Source organism: Syzygium oleosum, unplaced genomic scaffold, assembly GCF_021117445.2.
Source record: "Syzygium oleosum isolate NSW1041296 unplaced genomic scaffold, Sole_v2.1 Sole_v2.10, whole genome shotgun sequence".
NCBI lineage: Eukaryota > Viridiplantae > Streptophyta > Magnoliopsida > Myrtales > Myrtaceae > Syzygium > Syzygium oleosum.
In genome coordinates this window covers 7633895-7648930 of record NW_026607494.1, presented here as the reverse complement: position 1 = coordinate 7648930, position 15036 = coordinate 7633895, and the positions used below count along the sequence as shown (strand labels likewise).

General features: G+C 42.0%; 1 protein-coding gene across 1 annotated transcript; it reads right to left on the bottom strand.

Annotated features, from left to right (window-relative positions):
* Window positions 1–11112: 11112 nt before the first annotated feature.
* Window positions 11113–14596, bottom strand: LOC115685842 (cell division control protein 48 homolog A-like). Its single transcript, XM_030610982.2, has 5 exons — window positions 14444–14596; window positions 13608–13836; window positions 11857–12623; window positions 11545–11763; window positions 11113–11465 (listed from the first exon to the last, which is right to left on the bottom strand). Exons 1-5 carry the CDS (start codon window positions 14570–14572, stop codon window positions 11334–11336), a joined length of 1476 nt encoding a protein of 491 aa, XP_030466842.1. The 5' UTR covers window positions 14573–14596; the 3' UTR covers window positions 11113–11333.
* Window positions 14597–15036: the final 440 nt, after the last annotated feature.

Genomic DNA, 15036 nt, shown 5'->3' with positions numbered 1-15036 from the left:
CATTTTCTGGTGTGAGGAAGGAGAGGAGGACACGAAACCTCTTTGACATATTCTTCTTTGGGTGGGGGTGTGGCGAGGAATATGTATACACACGAAGGAACAAAGAAATCAGGGCTGCATAGGCAATTTTCCTCTTTAACGAAGATGCAACAGTAAGAAATTTCACGTGAGGAGTAGAACGTTCTCACGAGTCACTCCAACTATCTTCATCATCATCTTCATCGCTTCCAGCAAATGGCTATCACAATCACGACTTCTAGTTACTACTAGAAAGAGGGGTGGGTTGGGAGGCAGATACACGCGCACAGGGGTACAGAGAGAGAGAGAGAGAGAGAGAGAGAGAGAGACGGGGGGGGGGAGAGAGAGGCCGAGGACCTGGCGAGGAAGGGGTGGCGGAAGGCGAGGTGAGGCTGTCGAATATCTAATTCGATCCTATCAATGATGCAAGAAAAGTAATGGAAATTCGCACAACACAGAATTTACGTGGTTCGGCGAGGAGATGTTCCGCCTACCTACGTCCACGGGAGATGAGATCTGTTTCACTAATAACGTAGAAAAGTGTAAGCCACTCTTTCTCACTCCTCCTTCTCTTCTTAGAGACTGTTTGCCCTAAACATATATAGCGAAACCCTACATCACAAATTACAAAATTGCCCACATAGCCTAAAATATTTAGCTTTTCCATATAACATAATACAAGACATTATCCTCAACAATCTCCACCTTGGCTTGGATTCTGTAAAGCCACCTGTGAAAGAATATGAAATATAGATGTCTTTATCCCCGTACCTCCATAAGAGGTACACTCCCGCACTTATTGAGTCGTCCTCACCTTCAACGGAGTTATATTAATTGAGCCCAAACATGACCCAATCTTCTCAATAGTGATCGGCTTGGTAAAACAATGCAGGGATTGCTATTCGTGTGAATCTTCCTCAAGTGAATGCTGCCATCTGACACAAGCTCCCTGATTTTGTGAAACTTCACATCTATATGCTTTGTTCTTGCATGAAACACTTGATTCTTGGTGAGATGTATGGCACTCTGACTGTCACAATGTAACACCACACCTCCTTGCTCTAAACCCAACTCACGAACCAACCTAGTCAACCAGAGTCCTTCCTTAGCAGCTTCTATAATTGCCATGTACTCTGCCTCTGTAGTAGACAATGCAATTGTGGATGGAGCATCGCCCTCCATGAGATAGGTCCACCAGCTAATGTGAAGACATATCCTGTAGTAGACCTCCTCCTGTCTAGGTCACCGACAAAGTCGAATCAACATATCCCGCTAACTCCTTCGAACCTCCGTCGCGATTGAACATAATACCCAAGTCTCAGCCTCCCGCTCGGATATCTAAAGATCCACTTGATCGCATTCCAATGCTCCTTCCCTGGATTACTCATGTATCTGCTAACAACACCGATTGCATGAGATAAATCGGCTGCTACACACCATAGCATACATGAGACTCCCAATCGCACTAGCATAAGGAACTCGAGTCATCTCCTCAATCTCCTCATGTTTTGTGGGGCATTCTTGTTCGAGATAACCCGAAGTGGCTAGCTAATGGTGTCTCACCTGGTTTAGCCTTATTCATGTTGAAACGCTCAAGCACCTTTTCAACATACCTCTTTTAAGATACCCAAAGTTTACCTGCACTTCTATCTCTATGAATTTCCATACCAAGGATCCTCTTAGCAGACACCAAGATCCTTCATCTCAAACTCATTATTCAACAAGGACTTTAAAGAGACAATATTATGCATATCCTTAGCAGCAATGAGCATGTCATCAACATAAAGCATCAAAAGAATAATCGAATTATCATCTGACACTTTAAAATAAACACAACAATCATACTCACTTCTCGAATAGCCAATTTGCACCATAAAAGAGTCAAAACGCTTGTATCACTGTCTTGGAGATTGCTTAAGGCCATAAAGTGATTTCTTAAGCAGACAAACGTGATCTTCCTTTCCTGGCACTTTGAACCCGTGAGGTTGCTCAATGAAAATCTGTTCCTCCAAGTCTCCATGAAGAAACGCCGTCTTCACATCAAGTTGCTCCAGCTCAAAATCAAACATGGCTACCAAGGCAAGTAGAACCCGAATGGAAGTGTGCTTTACTACTTGGAGAGAATATTTCATTATAATCCACCCCTTCCTTACAGTGCATACCCTTTAGCTACAAGTCTAGCCTTGTACCTTACCTGCTCATTCTCAGACACTGCCTCTTTCTTGCGAAAGATCCATTTACTCCCAATGATCTTTCACCCTTTAGGTTTCTCCACAATCTTCCAAGTCCTGTTTTTATGTAAGGATTCCATTTCTTCCATCATAGCTGACATCCATTTATCACTATCAGCATCAGATATCGCATCCTGATAGGAAGATGGATCGCTTTGTACCCTACGTGAGGGCATAAGCAACCATATCCTCAAACCCGTATCTCACAGGTGCTTTGTAAGTACGTTTTCCTCTACCTTCACGCAATGGTGTAGGTATCTTCTATTGTCTCCTGTGATTACGGTGATTCTTGGATGATTCCCTTCCTCCCGCTATTTCGGTTCACCGACTCCACCCAGATAGATCCTTCTTCACTTCGCCATCTGCATGTGAACTGTTATTTGCCTTCACCATGTCGGATTCATCAAAGACAACGTCCTGTAACCACGGTCTTCCGTGCATTAGGATCCCATAGCTTGAATCCTTTCACACCTTTCTCATAGCCAAGAAAGATACACTTAGACTTTGAGTCTAACTTGGAACGATGTCTACTTTGTACATGAACATAGAATTTGGACAACCAAATACTCTCAAACTAGAATAGTCAATCGGATTACTGTCCATACCTCCTCGGGAACTCGCATTCAATGGGTGTAGATGGAGACCTGTTAATGAGATAGCATGCCATATTAACTGCTTACGCTTGCAAACTTTTACTCGCCCTGCATTCGGCCTCATACTCGAGCCCTTTCCAAAAGTGTCTTGTTCATCCTCTCGCTACACGTTTTGGTGGTGTATCCGATGTTGTGAAGTGACGTGTGATCCCTTCACTTTACATAGTTCCAGGGAATGGTGTGTACATGTATTCCCTCCATTGTCTCGTTCTCAAGCACTTTAGCTTCTTTCTGTCACGCCTTTCTACTTGACCTTCCACTCTTTGAATTTGGAGAAGACTTCGTTCTTGACTTCATGAAGTAGACCCGGACTTTCCTTGAGTAATCATCAATGAAGGTCACAAAATATTCGGCTCCACCTTTTGATTTTATCGGTGCGGGACCCCATACATCGCGTGTACATAATCAAGTACATCCTTGCTCGTATGCTTCGATTCGAAACTAACCACCTTCTGTTTCCAAACGCAGTATTTGCGAAAGTTCAATTTGCGGCTTTTGACACCTTTTAACGGCTTCCTTTTGTGAAGCTCCATCATACCCTTTCACCCATATGCCCTAACCGCATATGCCACGGATGAGTGTCATCTCAGATCGGACTCTACTTGTAGTCACGGATGCTCCACCTATCTTGTACTCCCTATGAGCTGTATAAACTTCCGATCAACTCTCCTTTCATGACAACCATAGCTCCCTTGATGACTTTGAGAACTCCACTTCTTTGCGTACTTGCACCCATTCACATCAAGCGCACCCAAAGATATCAAATTTTTCTTTAGATCGGAACATGCCTTACATCCACTAAAGTTCGACTATACCATCAAACATTCGATTTTAATAGTCCCTATTCCAATGGTTTTGCAAACCGCATCATTCCCCATTAGAACAGATCCACCATTGTATGACCATGAATCAAACCAATCCCTATTCGGGCACATGTGATAAGAGCGTCCAGTCTAAAATCCATGAATCGGTGAAGCGATTCTTACGATGATATAGAGAGAAGATCTCCATCATCACCGTCGAGCTATCGACCACACTTGCTTGATTAGAAGTTTTCTCGCTTTTTCAAGTCTTCCTTTCTCTTATAATAGTCTCTTTTCGGATGTCCTTCCTTCTTGCAATAATAACAAAGAGAGTTTTGTTTTACCCCTCTTGATTTCGATTGACCCTTATTCCGGATCCCATTGGATTGTTCTTCCCGTTCTTGCTCCTTGACTTTTCCGATGAGACCTCACCCATGTAGCACTTGTTAACCCTCTTTCTCGTATCATTAGATAATAGGGCGCGGTGACCTCATCCGTCTCAAGCGTCTCCTTTCCATACAAGAGTGTCGTCACCCAGATGATCATAAGATCTTTGGTAGCGACGATAGCGATAATAGGGCTTTGTCTTCATCTTCCATTGAAACCTCCAGACTTGCAAGTTTACTCAGAATCTGATTGAACATGTTGATGTGTTCTAACAGATCTGAGCCTTCCTCCATCTGTAGAGAGTATAACTGTTTTTTCAAAAACAGTTTGTTCGTTAGGGACTTGGTCATATAGATGCTCTCAAGTTTCGACCACACTGCGGAGCCGACTTGAGATCCGGCACATCTGCAGAACCTCATCGAGATAGGTTCAATCGAATGGCGCTTACCGCCCTTTCCTCCATCTCCCCCAATCTTCATCACTCGTTTGGTTTCTTCCCTTTCCCAGCAGCACTTTCGACAGGCCTGCTTGAATCGGAAGATCCATCATTCTTCGTCGCCAGAGAGTGAAGTTGTTCTTTCCATTAAACCTCTCGATGTCGTACTTGACACTCGAACCCTTTCCTGCCATCTTGATAGCTTGCCAAACCAAGCTCTGATACCAATTGTCGAATATCTAATTCGATCCTATCAATGATGCAAGAAAAGTAATGAAAATTCGCACAACACAAGAATTTACGTGGTTCAGCAGGGGAGATGTTCCGCCTACCTACATTCACAGGGAGATGAGATCTGTTTCACTAATAACGTAGAAAAGTATACAGCCGCTCTTTCTCACTCCCTCCTTCTCTTCTTAGAGACCTGTTTCGCCCTAAACATATATAGCGAAACCCTACATGGCACAAATTACAAAATTGCCCACATAGCCTAAAATATTTAGCTTTTCCATATAACAGAATACAAGACATCATCCTCAACAGAGGCGATGCCAACGGCAGCTTGACAGGTGCCAGCAGAAAGCAACAGTGACATCATATTGATGACGATAGCGCAAAGGTGGGAGGAGGGAGAAAGAAGAATTTGTGTTATATCTACTTTATATTCGGACATTTATCAAACACTCTATAAGATGTCACAAAATCCCCTCATCATATTATCCAAAGGTCCATACGATCAAACTCAGTATTTATTAACTTATTTCATTGTTATTCCAACATTGGGCCACTGGAGATAGGTTACAACATAAGGCCTAAAAAATTCATTGAAGCTCACATGCGGTGCCTGCGTTTTTGCAGCCACAGCTTGCTTTCTTTCTTGAAGCTTTCAGCCGGACAACTGTCAGCGTCCCTTTCCTTGGAGACAGCAGATTGGCCGATGGAAGGGGTCAGCTGATCCGCGTCCATGAGCAGTAAAGATAACAACTTTGTTTTCCTGTAGCGTGTATTGACCGTATCTTTAGCTCCATGAAAAGTAACGTCAGGGACAGGACAGTCTCACTACTATGTTATGTTGAATGCTGTAATGGGTACAGTGCAAGATACCTTAAAAAGCATATATCCAAACAGCACCCGCGAACGAGACAGTCTTAAGGAAAGGCCTTGAGAGAAAAAATGTAACCTTCACACTCAAGTTTAGAGCCCGGACAAACAGTCATGCAATAGCTCGCTAAAACCACGCAGTACCTGAAGAGGCAGAGGGGAGAGATTTTCTGGAGAGGACTCTTCGATGGAACGGAGGAGCAGAGGAAGACGAAGAAAGCCAGTTCCTTGCTGACTCCATCGAGCATTTAGTTCGGAACTCAAGGAATCTGGGGTGTTTCTGTGTCTCTCCTCTTGTTGAATGTTTAGTGTAATGCGAGGCCATGTTTGTAGATGGACAGAATGAGAGTCCGCATAGATAGAGTCGAGCGAGAGAGAGACAGAGAGAGAAAGAGAGGCAAAGAAAGGCGAAAAAATGCGACAGATTGAAGAGGCCCGAGACTCGAGTTTCTGCTGAATAATTATTCGACTGGTTTTATAGATGCATTTGTTCAATCATCTCCATATCGGTTTGGTTTTGGTCCTTTTGGAAGACTAGAATAGCTAGGTAGATCGTTTAGATTTTTTTAAACACCCCTTGTCCACTTCCGATCCTTCCTATTCACTCAACATCAATGTTCCAACTGTATTAACGACCTTCCTTAAATACGATGACTTGAACATCAATCTCAGTTCCATCAAAGACAAAATATGCAGAGAGTGGCAGGTCTTCATTCATTTGAGTGTCGAGGCAAAAGAGAGCGACGGAACAGTTCCCAAGACCCCATCGCCTCTAGATTTTGGTCCGTCTCCTGAGTCCCCATGGAGGACTCGAGCCGTGCAGCGATCTTTATCCCCTTGGGCAATGAGCCACGCAAAGCGTCACGGTTGCAGAGTCCCGGCCAAAGATGCAGTGCCGGATCTCCTCATCGTCGAGCAGCCCACTCATCGTATGCCAACGTCTGCCTGCCAATCGTCCCGCCAAGTACGTCTCGTATCATCTCCTTCGAGTGGAGATTGGTGTCGAAGTGTGCGACATCGATTTGCGGCGCGATCTCTCTTCCGGCGATGCACAGGAGTACCATGGTTTGAAGTATGGGGTTCACCTCGCGATCGGATTGGCTGGCAGAGGGTGATTGGCGAGATTTGCACAGAGGGTTTCGTCGTTTTATATGCATGCAAATTGAATGTGAAGAGTGACCGTGAAATTTGCACGCGGCACGAGTTAACTTGTTTTCTGATCCAGGCTCAGGCTTTTGCATGATCAGCTGGTAGGACCATGAACAATGTCTTATCCTTCATGAGAAATCATCACTTGTTTCAAACTACTTTCATTTTTGCTTGGTTCTTTTTTCCCTCCAAATTTCCCAGACTATGCATCATGCGAGTTACTGATTTTCATGCTTGTTTTATCTTAAATTTTCAAGCCACTCCATTTGTGATTGGATAAGACTATTTAATTATAAATTGATAATCTTACTGTCAAGCCACTCCAAAAATTTTACTTTGCATCTTGCAATTTGAGTACTGACTAAGAACTTGGATTTCAACATTTGACTTCATGGATGTTGGTTATCTGTTTATCACAACGCGATCATGTAAAGCAAAGTGTTCAAGAATGACTTCTTGATGGTTGAGTGTTGACTATTGAACCAGTTTTTCATGACTTCGATGACAAGTATATATCTCCGGATATGGCTAGTTAGAGGGTAGAGCGCGAATGACAACCACTCTGTTTCGGAAATTAATTTCTGACCAAAAATTGATTTTTTTATTTCTGTTTCACGGATGAGTTTCTAAGCAAAAATACGCGTTTGATAACGACACAAAATTTCTGTTCCCGGAACAAAAATTTGTTTGATAACGGTACAAAATTTATCCATCCCGGATGGCTGGTGAGTGGACGGCAGTGGGGGGAGAAGGTGGCGGATGGCGGCGCGACTAGCTGTTGACACTTGATTTTTGAACCATTTTTCAAATTTCCTAAAAAATCACAAAATTAGGATTAGGAACCTTGGCCATGCTTAGGAACCTATTTCTAAACCAAAAATAAATTTTTTAGAATTTTTTAGAATTTTTCCTTAATTTCTTTTGGCCAAAATGAGTGAAAAATCAAGAAAAATACCAAATGGAGTTCAAAAATTCCATTAAAATAGTCATTAGCTTTATTTTAATTCCAATTTCATCATTGAAGCTTCAATTTTGAAAAATTTCAATTGGGGATATGTTTTTCCCAAAATTGGGCAAATTCACACCCAAATTGAACCAAAAATTCAATTGAGTCATTTCTGGGCATTTTTAGTCCATAGTGTATTCACAAAAAAATGATTCAGGGATCTTAAATTGCATATTGGTCGGTCCAATTTTACAATTTAACAAGAAAATTGAAAAAACTCCAAAAATCAATTGAAAATTGGGATTTTAAGCCCAAATTGGGGATCTTGGTCAATTCGGAATTGTTGAACTAAGGCAGCACCATTCCTACGGTTAATCAGGCATGGGTAATTCAATTTTGGCGTCAATTTTGCCCAATTAGGTCATCTGGCTACTGAATTAAACAAAAACCCAATTAACATAAGTTCAAAATTTGGGAATTTTGAGTTTAATTGTGATGAAAATTAGTGTAAATCCCATATTTGGATGCAAAATGTGCCAAGGAATTCAAATTTGGGGTTAAATTTGAAAAATTAGGTCAAAATCTGGCTTAATTTGCAATTTTGGACCAACCCGAGTCTGCCGGGTCGGTCGGATCGACTCGACCCGACCCAGGTTGGTCTCCTTCTACACCCAACTCACCCTTACCTGGAAAAAATATGAGGAAAATATCTTCCCCGACCCGCTATTTCACCGACTTACTCAGGCTAAATAAGCATGTGAAAAACAGTTTTACCGGCCGGGGGATCTCCAATTGGCATTGGAGATTCGATATAACCAACTTGGAGGTCGGTGGGAACAAACTTTTGGCGGGAAATCGGGTTAGAAAAGGAAGAAGAAACGTTATCTTGGGGAGACGAATTGTTCGACAAAAATCCCGAAAGAGAGAGAGAGAGAGAGAACCAGTGCGAGGAGAGGGAGATTGAGCAAGGGAGTGAGTTGAGACTCCAAAGACCGAGCGATCGATGCTTTTCTGGCCAGAAAAGCGCCGACAAATCGGCCTGGAAGGTGAGTCTCCTCACCTGAATACCTGAGTTAAACCTGACTGCTAAGGCCTGAAAATCAGGCTCGGCCGGCGAGTCTAGACCTTTCCCGGCGAGACGGTGACCACTGGCTTGAAGAATTGACATCAGTAGATCGTTTTACGGTCATCGTTGGGTTCGGAAACTCCATTTTCATCGCTATCGAAGCAGGTAAAGTTTGATGTTTGTCACTATTTTCCAAAATTCCAGAAAATGAGTTTGAGCTTAACATGGATGATCATGCGATTTTCTTGATGATTATGAGTCCTTTGATGTCTAAAAAACGTTTATGATCATATTTGTATTGTTTGATTGCATTTTGGATCGTTAAATGTGCATTAAACGAGTCGGCCACCATTGTTGAACCTCACCGGAACTTCCTGAACCTTGCCGGAGCGCCTCTCGTGGCCATAGGCTACTCAAGTTAGTTGATTCTCATCTTGATTGACATTTTGATGTTGATTTGGATCGGTTTAAACGGCTAGGGCGATTAGAATAAGGATTTGAACCTCGGAGAAGCTTGTTTAGGTCAGTAATTACTTAGGGTGTTTAGATCAGTTTTTTCGCCGGCCGGCGGCGATCCAACGGCGAGCTAGTCAAGCTAGTTTGATAAAGATTAACATGGACTCAACACTGAATCAAGTGGAGTGGTCAAAACATCATCGGAAGGTCGCCGGAGATCGATACAAACCGACGGTCTCGAAAACACTAAGCTTTAAATTGTGTCCACCAGCTACTTGACGAATTGCCCCAAAGAGAAAACCCTCAAATGACACCAATTTGGTCCTATGTCTCGCCGGGGCAATGGCCGGCGCCAGTGCCGGTGCCGGTTCGGCTTGGCTGGACTGGTCTAAACTGGTCAGCCCGGTTCAATCTCCTCGGTGAGAAAATTTAAAAAAATAACAAAAAAATAACAAAAATCATAAAATTCTAAAAAAATAAAAAAATTCAGAAAATCAAATAAAAAATTTCAGAAAATCATAATTTTTTTTAGAAATTCAGAAAATTAGAAAATTCATATAAGATTCATAAAAATCAGAAAATTTCCAAAATTTCATAAAAAAATTCTCAGAAAATCCACAAAAATGAGAAAAATTCAGAAAAATCCATAAAATTTTTCAGAAAATAAAATAAAAATCATTTTTCGGGAAACAAAATTCTCATAAATTTTTTTCAAAAAAAACAAAAATAAAAATTTCAAAAATTCATAGAATGACTTAGAAATACTGTGGCCAACCTTTGCAAGTGAAATTAGAATTTTTGGAAGTGCTTAAATGACATTTTTAGGAACTCCTTTGTTTAGGAATTAAAAAGGGTTTTTACCCCTAAAAAACCCTAGAATCACACAATCAATTGAATGAACAAGCCTTTAGGGCTTTACTAGGGTTTTGGGTTTTTGATTGATTTTTATTTCAGAAATCATTTTAGGATTGTTTTGTGTGATTGAAATTAATTATGCATGTAATCATTGATTGATTGAAATTAATTATGCATTTAATCATTGATTGATTGATTTCTCTCGAATAGAATGATTAGAATTAGTGGGTAGATTTCGGAAACTTGTGTGACATGTTAGATATATCGTATCGTTTTAGGTACTGAAAGGGCATTAGTAATCTTAATTTGGGATTATTAATGTAACCAAGTCCCCTTACTCAGAATCTCTAGTTCGCAAAATCGTAGTATTTCTCCCGTACGCTGATTAGGTTTCTAGTCAATCTATCAAGAATGACTAGTGGCGACTCCAAAATCAAAACTCAGACTAAATAGAAAGATAAAAAAATACAACCCACTGTCATGTGAGGTATGGTTTAGGACAGACCCCCGTTTGTCTAGTGATGGGATGTCTGTCGGACATCTGGGTGAAATATCCGTACCGGGCCTTAGTAGCCCATTTGGGGACAGTTTTCACATTCGTGACAAATGGAAGTACCTCCTTAGTGTTCGAAAGCACAGTGCGACACTAGTGCGAAGGACGGCGACAAGAGGCGGCCGGCAATGGGAGGTGAGCAACGGCAGGAGGCGGGAGGAGGGTGGCGAGAGGGCGGACGGTGGGAGGCAGCAGACGGCGGGTGGCAACCCAGGCAGCTGGCGAGCGATGGTAGTAGGTGGGCGGCGGGAGGTGGCAGACGGTAGGTGGGTGGCAGTGGGTGGCAGGTGGAAGATCGGCTAGTAGCGAGGGCAAGCGATGAAAAGAATTTTTACTTCTCATTTCTATTCCAAACCTATTTCTAAAATTAAAATTTGTTTTAGAAATAGAAAAATGAAATTGCGTTATTAAACGAATTTCTGTTCCAAACTTGTTCCTAGGAACAGAAAAATAGAAAATAAAAAAACAAAATAATTATCATTCGCAGTCTTAATGAACCATTAAGCACGGCCTCGGAAACAAAATGTACTAAGCACCAGAACAATCATGTGAAGAGATGAAATTCATGCGAGCCCCTCGTTGTCGCATGCCTAACACAGACATGGTGCACAGGGCCCCAAAACCTATACATTTCCACACTCGACCGACGAAAAAAGTGACACGACATATTTTAACATTCTCAAGACCACACAAATGATAGAAGCACACACAAAAAACAAAAGAACACAAATAACCATACCTTTCGAAGCTCCCTTTTAACACTCTCAAGACCTTCAGTGTCTCCCCAGCTCACTTCTGGCACTTCAACCACCTGAAAGTGTGAGGATTAGATTCGAACTCAGGGGCAGGAGAACAATACCATGCAGCAGCTCCGTATTAAGTATACTTACTGTCTCAGGGAGAGCAGATGGGTTGCTTGCTCCAAGAGCAGTTAGGAAGTGCTTATTTGTAACTGCCGAGTTGAGTATCTCCGCATCTATTGACTCATCTTTCAAGTCAATGACATCCGTCTTCTCTCTGATGCACTGAAGTGCAGCTTCGGTGCAGAGAGCAGCCAGATCAGCACCAACATAGCCATGCGTGTTCTCAGCAATTCTTTTCAGATCAACCTGCATAACATCGATTAAATTATTAGAACCAAGGGGAAAAAGAAGATGCCCATACAACAAACTGCTTGGGAAACAAAAGGGAAAATCCTATACGTCTTCAGCAAGCTTCATGTTCTTTGTATGAATGCGGAGGACTTCAAGGCGCCCAACTTCGTCTGGAATTCCAATATCGATTTCCTTGTCAAATCTCCCAAATCTTCTCAAAGATGGGTCAATGCTGTTTGGTCGGTTAGTAGCTCCGATAACTATGACATGGGCATGAGATTTCAAACTATCCATGAGTGCTAGCAGCTGAGAAACGATCCTGCTCTTGACTTCTCCATCAGTTTTCTCTCTCTTCGGAGCAATTGAATCAATATCATCAATAAAGATGATGGAAGGTGCACATTTCTCTGCCTCCTCAAAAGCTTTCCTGAGATTGCTTTCACTTTCGCCAGCCGCCTTTGACATGATCTCTGGTCCATTGATAGAAAAAAAGAAGGCAATAGTTTCATTTGCAACTGCCCTTGCAATGAGGGTTTTCCCAGATCCAGGAGGTCCATACAGCAGGATTCCTTTAGGCGGTTTCACACCAATTGATTCAAATAATTGTGGATGTCTCAATGGCAGCTCTACCAGCTCCCTAATTTGAGCCATTTGCTTCGTAACACCACCGACATCATCATAACCAACCTCGTCTAATCCATTCTCATCCTCCCTCCTCACAGGTTCTCCCTGAAGGTAGATCTCTGTGTCTGGCGCAACGACACAATACTCGGCAGGATCGGTCTCAATAACCTTGAACTCGACACTTCTCCTTCCTCCTCTAACAAGGAACAGATCACCTTTCCTCACAGGGCGATATGCCTCCAGGAAGTAAGCTACAGGGAGTGGATCCATCACGTTAGTAATTTGTCCATCCAATCCAAGGATCATCTTTGCAAAAAGAAGTGAGCTATTTTAGTGTCTGTGCTCAAACTACCATGATTATGCAGTCAATGGTGTAATGGTTTGACAAGAAAATAAGTGCCAGCATCCCTTGCAAAGGCTAGCAGTAGTTCACAGATCTTTTATCATGCTTTACCCGCTATCAGAAGGCATATACGAGTCGATCACTTTTAGGAAGTTACTTCCTCTGATAGATAGTATGGAGAAAAGTTCTGTAAGAGAAGTGCTTTACAAAACATAAACACTGAAATAGACCATATTGAACCCAGGCAAACCAGTGTTTTGGTATGGTCTGGTTCACCAGCAACTTTAGGATTCACTGGATTTTGTTACCAAAAAACATTAGGAACGAGCAGAGCCATCCAATATGTGGTGCACTCCCAATATTCAGTTGTTACTAAAGTACTAACTAAATGTAGCCAACTTATAGGAAAGTGATTGCAGTTCAAAGCACAAACACTTAGCAATAGGATCACATTTAAAAAAGATAAAATGATCAATGAGCCCACCTAACACGGGCCACAAGCCTGGATATTAAAACAAAATTCAAGATGCTAAGCATCATTACTTAGGAACTGGCAAAAGTATGAAGAGTAGAAATAAATTCACAGGCAGATTTATGTTGTCTATTTTTTTTTGTTATCCCCGTTCATGAATTTTTGTACTTCATCAAGTGTTTAATTTAATATGCACTTATTGTTACATACAGCACTAACGTAAATTCCATGAAAGAAAAAAGGGTTCATAATACATCTTCAAATGGTATGTTTGATTTAAAAAGACAACTTCAGAAGGCACTGATCACATAGGACCAATAGCTAAAGAAGGGAGCAAAACAGTATTATTTCCTACATCAGCATAAACGAGAGGGAACCGTGCAGTTATTCATTACAAGTCCTTAGAAAAGAGAAACTCACGCTTCAAGTATGCATCAAAGAGATCTCCAGTAATCCCTTCAATGGTGTCATCCACGGGAAGTATGTGAACTCGCTTTCCATACTTGACATCAGCACACTGATGCACTGAAACAACATCTCCCAGTCTAACCCTCAGGTTTGATCTCACCACTTCGTTCATTCTTATCTTTGGCTCCCGGCATGTGTCATCAGCAACTACAATGCAAACGGTATCTTTCCTTTTCTTCCCCTGGAAGTAAGAATTAGTGTTTTAAAGACCAACACAATGCATTGCCTCCAATCTGAACTCTATATCGTCATGCTACCGAAAAAGATGTCCTTTACAGCAGTGTACTCAGAGAGAGAGAGAGAGAGAGAGAGAGAGAGAGAGAGAGAGAGAGAGAGAGAGATCTTTTGACGTAGTAAAATCGAGTCATTAGAGTTAACGTTGAGCATGATAGCATAGAAACTATGACTGTCAGAGCTAAAAGGGATCTTTTGCATCAATCGTCTCCCACATGCAGGAATGCAGGAAATGACATGGTGTAAAGCAAACAACTCAATGGAACCACCTTACAATCTGCAGAAGTTCACATAACATCACAAAGTTGGTAAGCAGAGCTTCTAGGTTGCAATCCAACCGCATATCGACCTCAAAGCTCAAAAAAAAAAAATCTACTAAAACCCAGACACGGCATGACACGACAAGAGGACGCTACCCAAAGCTTAAAAAATTTCCACGCTCGAAACGGATCACAAGAGGCCAATCCAAAGCAATCCTAGAACATGATACACCCACGAATAACCCAAATGAGAACTTCTAGTCGAATTGATCTCCAAATGCATAACTATACAACCTTGACCAGGATGGTGTCGCCACGGAAGAGCTGGAGCTTCTTCATTGTCTCCGGATGGAGAAAAACCACCGAGTTGTCATCGTCGATGGCCTTGTCGACGACCAGGCAATTGGGAGCTTGGTTGGACATGGCGTTCAATTTGAGAGGGCAGAGACACAGAGTGAGGAAGACGAATGGAACTGTTAGGTGAAGAAAGACGGGCCTGATGGGTTATCCCTGCTAGTTTCGTACAATAATGTCGTTAAAGATCCTCGAATCATTTCACGTCTACATTACAAATTTTAAAGATCCAAACTGGTTTCCAGCACACGTTGAGACGCCATCTTTACATACTACGAAAGACGTATGAGGCGTCCAGAATCTCAGAGACCGTATAATATCTAGAACAGGAATGACATTTTGCTTCAGGGGAGATGATGATTCCTGATCTCATCCCTAGGGAAAGTGGATCCGTTAAGTCTTCGTATTTTCTGACCAAAAAAAAAAGAAGTCTTCGTATTTAGTTGGTTCGTACCAAATTCCATTCCACGTTGGACCTTACATCGAGGAGAAGCTTTCCTAAAAGCAGGCGAAAAGCAGAAGCAAGAGACAGA

Bases quoted from the DNA above. Each gene is read 5' to 3' on its own strand.
- LOC115685842 (XM_030610982.2), bottom strand. From the start codon at position 14,572: ATGTCCAACCAAGCTCCCAATTGCCTGGTCGTCGACAAGGCCATCGAC. The intron at 13,837-14,443 runs GTTGTATAGTTA...TCTTACTTCCAG, and splicing joins GCGACACCATCCTGGTCAAG to GGGAAGAAAAGGAAAGATAC. The intron at 12,624-13,607 runs GTGAGTTTCTCT...CACTCCCTGTAG, and splicing joins CTTTGATGCATACTTGAAGC to CTTACTTCCTGGAGGCATAT.